Source organism: Trifolium pratense, linkage group LG4 (genome assembly GCF_020283565.1).
Source record: "Trifolium pratense cultivar HEN17-A07 linkage group LG4, ARS_RC_1.1, whole genome shotgun sequence".
Classification (NCBI taxonomy): Eukaryota; Viridiplantae; Streptophyta; class Magnoliopsida; order Fabales; family Fabaceae; genus Trifolium; species Trifolium pratense.
In genome coordinates this window covers 18,817,146-18,824,584 of record NC_060062.1, presented here as the reverse complement: position 1 = coordinate 18,824,584, position 7,439 = coordinate 18,817,146, and the positions used below count along the sequence as shown (strand labels likewise).

At 28.7% G+C, this 7,439-nt stretch overlaps 1 protein-coding gene across 2 annotated transcripts; it reads left to right on the top strand.

Moving 5' to 3' along the window:
* The first annotated feature begins 4,073 nt into the window (after positions 1 to 4,073).
* Positions 4,074 to 6,971, top strand: LOC123924230 (myb family transcription factor EFM-like). Of its 2 annotated transcripts, none has more exons than XM_045977056.1 (5): positions 4,074 to 4,485; positions 4,677 to 4,948; positions 5,071 to 5,476; positions 6,078 to 6,154; positions 6,394 to 6,971. In XM_045977056.1, the coding sequence occupies exons 1-5, from the start codon at positions 4,269 to 4,271 to the stop codon at positions 6,670 to 6,672; spliced, it is 1,251 nt and encodes a 416-aa protein (XP_045833012.1). In that variant the 5' UTR covers positions 4,074 to 4,268; the 3' UTR covers positions 6,673 to 6,971. The 2 variants fall into 2 exon arrangements, with proteins under 2 accessions (XP_045833012.1, XP_045833013.1); XM_045977057.1 differs by having other exon boundaries at positions 4,075 to 4,485; positions 6,081 to 6,154.
* The last annotated feature ends 468 nt before the right edge of the window (positions 6,972 to 7,439 follow it).

The window sequence follows — 7,439 nt, the reverse complement described above, 5'->3', positions numbered from 1 at the left end:
TTATCTCTTTCATTTATTTTTTAGAAAAATGTTAACGAGTGTCTCGAAGACATTTTTTAAGGACTTTTTAAATAGTAAATTTTTAAGAAAATTTTATGAAAATAAATAAAGTCAATCATTGAAAATTGAAATATATTTAACTTTTTAAATAAATAGTTTTAGAAATACCTCAGGGACAATCGTTAACAAGATCCATTTTTTTAATTAATACGTATTGATCTAACTTTATAACAATTATTTTGAGACAAAGAGAGTAAGAATAAATTTTTAGGTCACTTTCTAATTCATTAGTACCATACCACATGTTGTTACTGCTTTTGTTATTTTATAGGGTGGCATGGAAAATATATATGCTTCATATCGATCATGGGCCAAACGTAGGAGTAGGAATGTTTTTGGAACTGATAATGGCCATTCCTTAAAAATATGGTATATTGTCTATGGATACCAAATCTTCCACTTCCATCAAATTATTCCACCTAATGCACTTTGGATGGCACCTTTAACTTAGTCTCTATTGGTAACGTACTATATATATATACCATCTTGAATATTGTGCTAAAATTTGCCGATGAGATTCATAACCAAGAGGATAAAATTGGATGCAAATAAATATAGATCAACAAAAATTATACTATATTCTTCTTATCTCTTAGGTGTAGTTGAAGGTTATGACAGAAATGAAAATATTCATATATGGAGAGTGGTTAATAATATTGTGCCCACTTATGTCCAACTTGATAAAAAAAAAGTAAGCAGACGATAAGGCCTATCTTCATTTATGTAGTAACATTACAAGAATATATGATGGATATATTTTCTGACATGTTAATTTGGTGAGAGGTCATGAGCACGATCGATTGAGAAGAAAGAGTATAAGAAATATGGAATATAACAAAAGATTTTTCAGGTGTAAACCAAAAAAAAAATAATTGAGCTTTTAGTCCTTTATTTTATGAGATCCAAGATTTTGGTCTCCATATTTTAAAATCAAATATTTTTGTTCTCCTATTTTAATTTTTTTGCATTTTTGATCCCCTCGTTTTTAATTAGCTAGTAGAAAAAAACGTTGATAGGGTAGTATTTGTGTGACAAAGAATAAGTACATGTTAACAAATATATTATTATTAATAACATATAAAATTTAAAACAATTAAGTAATTAAAAAACAAATAAAATAAACCATAAATTCAACAACCGAGAAACAATAACAACAACAATAAACCCATAAATTCGTAAAAAATAAACCAATCACTATTCAAAATCTTTCCACAAATAAAAAACACAACAACAAAATAGGGGGCAAGAATGTTTAATTTTAAAATAAAGGGACCTCGTGAATCTTGTAAAATAGGGGCACAAAAAGTGTAATTAAGCAAAAGAAAAAAATAAATTCAGGTAGGCTGGTGGGTAACTGAAGTGATTAAGCTAAGAGTTAAAATGAGTTAGAAGTTTTGGTTCAATCAAACGAAAAATTATTGTTTTTGTTCTATCTCTTACTATACTTATTCTGTCCAGTCTCATAACTATATTCTAAATCAAACAAGTATAACCAAGACCATCATGTCCAGTCCCATGTTTTTTAGCATATAATAATAAAACACACTCTTTAAAGGATGGTTAGATTACAGTACTCTCCCCTCTTATGTTCCTCTCATCTTATACAAAACAAATTGGAGGAAATTGCACTCCACTCCCTTGATAAAAGCTTGAATTTCATTCTTCTCCCCCTTATACCTAAATTTTTCTACTTAATAGATAATTCATTTCAATAATAAAACTTGTACTAATACATATATTTTCATATTTTTTATTCACGTCATTAACATGTAATTCAAAATAGTGTTGTAAACATGAAACTATACAAAATAAAATATTTAAATAAATTACTAAAGTCAAATTTTAAAAATATTTTACATTGAATTTTATATTTTAAAATCATATAATTAATAATAATTTTTTCAAAAAAATGAAAATTAATTTCTTAAATGATGACTAAAAATTATTTTGACATAAAATTGTGATTTAAAGTTGATTGTTCTTACAAAAATATTTATTTGTACTAAAATGGACCAAAGTTTATATTTTAACATAAAATAGGAGCAAAATATAATTCAAATTTCTGACAAGGGACACAAAAATATTTATTTCTACTAAAATGGACTAAAGTTTATATTTTAACATAAAATAGCAACAAAATATAATTCAAATTTCTAACAAGGGAGGAGAGTGTAATTTACTCTTTTTATATTTTTTATTTAATACTAGTATCTACATACTCATACAAAATAATTATTACGAATAATTCTAAAAAATAACTCTTTACAATTTTAATTTCTTAATTTTCAAAATATTTATCATGTCTTCCATGATGCACAAGTTAATGATATTATTATAACGAATGCGAATTTTTTAAAATCTACCGTTAGATTGATAGTTTATATCATAGAGATCATCCATGTCAAATTTTCAAGAAATTGAAAATCATATGATATGTTATTGAGACCCGTCAAGATTAACAGTTTATGAATTTTTATTAAATACCGTTAATTTTGATGGATCTCAATGACATATCATATGATTTTCAATTTCTTTAAAATTTGACATAGATGATCTATATGATATAAACTTTCAATCCAACGGTAGATTTTATAAAATTCGTATTCGTTATAACGATATTGTTAACCTATGCATCTCGAAAGATATGATACACTTGTTCATATTAGTCAAAACGTTTTTTATAACATTGACGATCTCAAATAAAATTTTAATAATTTTAATTTTTTTAATTTTATGATATTTAAAATCTAGAAGAAGGAAAGATTCTAGTACACCATCATTTAGTTAAAAAATTCTACTACTATAGGAAATTGTCATAAAAATAGAAAAAAAAAAGAAAAAAAAAAAGAAATGAATGAATGAGGTTGAAGAAATGATAAGGCAGTGAAGGATGGATTAAATACGCGATGACCCGAAAGTGACTCACAAAACCTCATTCGTCGTTGCTTTCATTTTCTCTCACAATCTCTTCTGCATAAGAGAGAGAGAAAGATTCTCCGCATTCTCTCAAATTTCACATTCACATCATCTAACCCACTTTCCCTTTTTATTCATTTTTATTTAAGTATATACAGTACAATATAAACTTTTTAAATTAATAATATTATGATGGAAGAAATTTATTAATTTAGAGAGTTATTAATTTATTGATAAATTAATAATTATGAATTTAAAAAGTTTTTAAGTAATTATACTGTACATACTAAATAAAAAGACAAATTAGTCTATGTCTCTTAGAATTACGTTGCAGCGAACCTTGAGATTCAACGTAAATTAGTAACTATTGTGTTCATATGCATTGGAAATCAGACAACTATTGAATCATATTTCAATAGAGTGTAATATATTTTTTTTCAGTTTCTATGAATTATTAATTTATGATTTTTTTGGGACCGAAAATTATAAAAGGATCTCCCGAAAAATTATTATCTTATTATTTTATCGAGTTTTTCAATTTTTTACATTGGCCCAAGTCGGGACCGGACAAATTTATTATTTTAGAGAATTTATTAATTTATTGGGTATTAATTTAAAGAGTTTCTTTTGTATTTTTGTTGTTACATTTTTTATTTATGTATATTAATCACTCTCTTTTTTTTTACAAGCTCTATTTTTTTTTAATGTAGCTCTCCCCTTTTTATCTTACACACTTTTCCTATTATAAAAAAATTACTGTATAATTATAAAAATGTGACATTAAATTAATCCAAATCTTTTTTATACACTCAAAAATATTAAAATTTTAAAAATTAGACTCATGGTTAATGAGTTATATTAAAGGATGTATTCTTCAGGAAAACTCTAGTTCAATTTTTGTGTGGAATAATATTTTGGTCGAACTTTATTACTTTGCGGCTGAACTCCAAATTATTATGACATTTTTCTTAAATAAGAGTATACATGAAATAAGATTAAATTTATAAGAATATTAAATAAAAATAATTATTTACTGTGTATTTTCTCGGTGTGATTTTTCAAAGTGTTTTTAAATAAATCAATAATAATAATAATCTCACTGTCCTCATTCCCATTCACATTTTATATAAATCCCATCACATCTTCAACTCACTATTCTCTCTTTCCTCCTCCCACAATCTTCATCTTCTTCTTCTTCCCCTGCAACAACAACAATAACAACAACAACTCCTCAAACAAAATCTGAATCTAACAGCCAAAAATCAATAAAGAACAAGATCCAATCCAAACCAATGGGTTGTGTTGTTCCTTCAGAACTGAGTTTAGATTTAAGACCAGCTTTCGTCCCCAAAACCATCGCTAATTTCCTCTATCACCTTTCCACCCTTCAAAATACCTCCGATAAACTCTCCAAACTCCACGATTTCGTCTCCAGATTCGAAGAAGAACTCAATAAGATCCAAGCTTTCAAACGAGAACTCCCTCTTTGCATGCTTCTCTTAATCGATGGTTCGTTTCATTCATCATCATCATAATAATAATTATTCTTTGTTTAAACTTGCTTTTCTTTACATTTTACGATACCCTTTTGAATTTTATGATGTGGGATTTGAATAAAGTTGTAAACTTTGAATGTTCAAATTCAATGAAGCTAATGTGTTTGTTGTTTTGTTTGTGTGAATATGTTTTGTTTATTGCAGCAATTTCAGTTTTGAAAGAAGAATTGGAAAAATGTCGAACTCAGAATTCTGTTCCTGTTTTGGAAGAGTTTATTCCTTTGAAGAAAGAGATTGATCAAAGTCAAGAAAATAACAATAATGATGATAGAGAAAACAACAATAACAATGAATGCAGAGATAAGAAGAATTGGATGAGTTCTGTTCAGCTATGGAATAACAACACAACTACTATTAATAATAATGTTGTTGATCATGATAAACATAACAATAATCATAATAAATTAGAAACTAAGGTACTAAAAAGGAACATTATTCATTGAGATTAATTTAATTTAATCCCGAAATTTTAAAAAGAAATTGTTAATCAGTAATCTTAATGAGGTTTTTGTTTTTGTGTTTGTTTTGGTGATGATAGAAAAGGGATGAGGAAGGACAATCTATGACTATAGCTGAAGAAACTTTTCAATCTTGTAGTAGTAATAGGAATGGAGGAAGTGCTTTTATGCCTTTTTCGACATATTCTTCTGTTCCGGTGACAACGGTGAAACTATCGGCACCTAAAGAAGAGAAGGAAGAAACTGTTATGAATGGATTCTCTCTTCTTAGTTCTGGGGTGAAAAGTTTGAGGGAAGGATTTGGTTCGAAGGGATCGAGAAGCAGTTCTAATAGGGCAGTTTCGTCTTCTCCTCCAACCGTGCAGCCGAGTTTGCGCACTCCGCCACTTCAGCCACAACAGACTTCTAGAAAACAGAGGAGATGCTGGTCGCCTGAATTGCACCGGCGATTTGTCAATGCATTGCAGAAGCTTGGAGGTACTCAAGGTTAGAGTCTGAAACTATTAGTTATTAGTTACCAGTAATTTTATTGATTTTGTGATATAGCATATAGTATTTCACTTTCTTAAATTAGAAATGTACATTTATTTTACTTCTTCTGTTATGAAGCTTATAACATAATACTCAATTTTCACCATTTTGGAAATTATAGATTAGTAAATGGATGGATGTGCTAGAAGTGAATGCCAATCTTAAAAGTTCAGGGATTTGATGCCTAAAATTGTGTTGATTGGAAATTAAAAGTTTGTTCTGTTTAGTTCATAGGTAAAGTTATGGATTATGTAAATTTAGATCAGCAAGAGGACAAATAGTAGTGTTATCTATAGACATGTCAATCTGTAGGCCTATCTATAGTTAGAGTTCGAATCCTGACTAGAACAATTCTTTATAGGATTTTACTTACATTCCGACTGAATTCCAGATTACCCCCTTCTCTTAGGAATCGGAGGGTTAAGAATGAAAAATCTCTAGGCCTTTCAAGTCTAAATGATTCGCCTTTGCAATTTTGCATACATGAATTTAGTAGGTTGTAATAAACATTACATTTTGTTTGCTTCATTTTTCTAACCGACTCTTGAAACTGCAGCAGCAACTCCAAAGCAAATTCGAGAACTTATGCAAGTTGATGGCCTGACTAATGATGAAGTGAAGAGCCATTTGCAAGTGAGTTCTTGGTTTTCTTTTTTTTTTTTTTTTTTTTTTTCTCCAGAACTTATTTATTTTTGTTGATGATGATGATTATGATATAGTCAATTTAGGATTTAGGATTTAGATGATTATGCACATTCAATAGGATATTCCTCGTCACGGTGTCTGGACATGAGGCATTTAGGATTTAGATTTGCTTGTGTTATAAAGCTTGGATTGTAGATTTAATATATGGTTCTTGATTATTATTGCAGAAATACCGGCTTCATACGCGGAGAGTTCCAGCTACAAGTGGTAATGAGTCTGTCGTAGTTCTTGGAGGCTTATGGATGTCTCAAGAACAATACAACGACTCATCCAAAGGTAGCAGTACAGCATCTGGTTCTCCACAAAGTCCGCTTCATTTAGCTACAGGATCCCGAGGAGGGACATCCCCAACTGAAGGTGATAGCATGGAAGATGACGAAGATGCAAAATCCGAGAGTTATAGCTGGAAAAGTCATATTCATAGACATGGAAAAGTTGGTGTATAGGATATACTACTCTCCACCATGAATTTTGCAGATAAAAAGTATACATGGGAGGAGTTTTACAACTACATTGAGAATAATAATACATGAATACATAGAAGAAGAGGCCATTGGAATTTTTTGAAGGTTTATCTTGTCTTTGTCTTTTATACTAGAGTTTTTATTTGAGACTATGATCAATTACTAATTTTATTAATCCTCTATTCCACGATAAGAATCAGCTTATTTTTATCTATAATAATTATTTCATTTGTTTTTGCCTCAGAAGAAATATTATTAGTCCAATGTTATGTTTTGGTGGATATTGGCATTTCATGATTGATCCTATTTGATGGATTATTTAGTTCTTGCATTATTATTTACATAAACTACACAAATTTTAGAGATGTCTTATCATTATTAATCACTTTTTTTTTTAAGCTTATCTTTGTCTTTTCTTTTTCTCATCAAACTATGTCGTGATTTTCATTGTAATGGTCTATTCAATGGATTATATCAAAATAAAAATGGTCTAATTTCAATGGAAATTACAACAGAAATGTTTCACAATGGAAATTCAAAGCTTCTTTGTTCGTACAATTTGAGGGCTTATATAGAATTTGACAACTCGCCCCTTTGAATTATGGTTTTGAGGTGGAGTTAAGTTCAATCCGTATCACAATTTATGTTGTTTTGCAATGCATATTAGACTCTTAATATGTTGTCGTTAAAATTACACTAAAAATATGGCCGAATTAGATGGGTATCTCTCATAGACATTGATTTGTAAG

Coding starts and splice junctions, on each gene's coding strand:
- LOC123924230 (XM_045977056.1), top strand. CDS start 4,269: ATGGGTTGTGTTGTTCCTTCAGAACTGAGTTTAGATTTAAGACCAGCT. Junction 4,486..4,676: donor CATGCTTCTCTTAATCGATG/GTTCGTTTCATT, acceptor TGTTTATTGCAG/CAATTTCAGTTTTGAAAGAA. Junction 6,155..6,393: donor AAGTGAAGAGCCATTTGCAA/GTGAGTTCTTGG, acceptor TTATTATTGCAG/AAATACCGGCTTCATACGCG.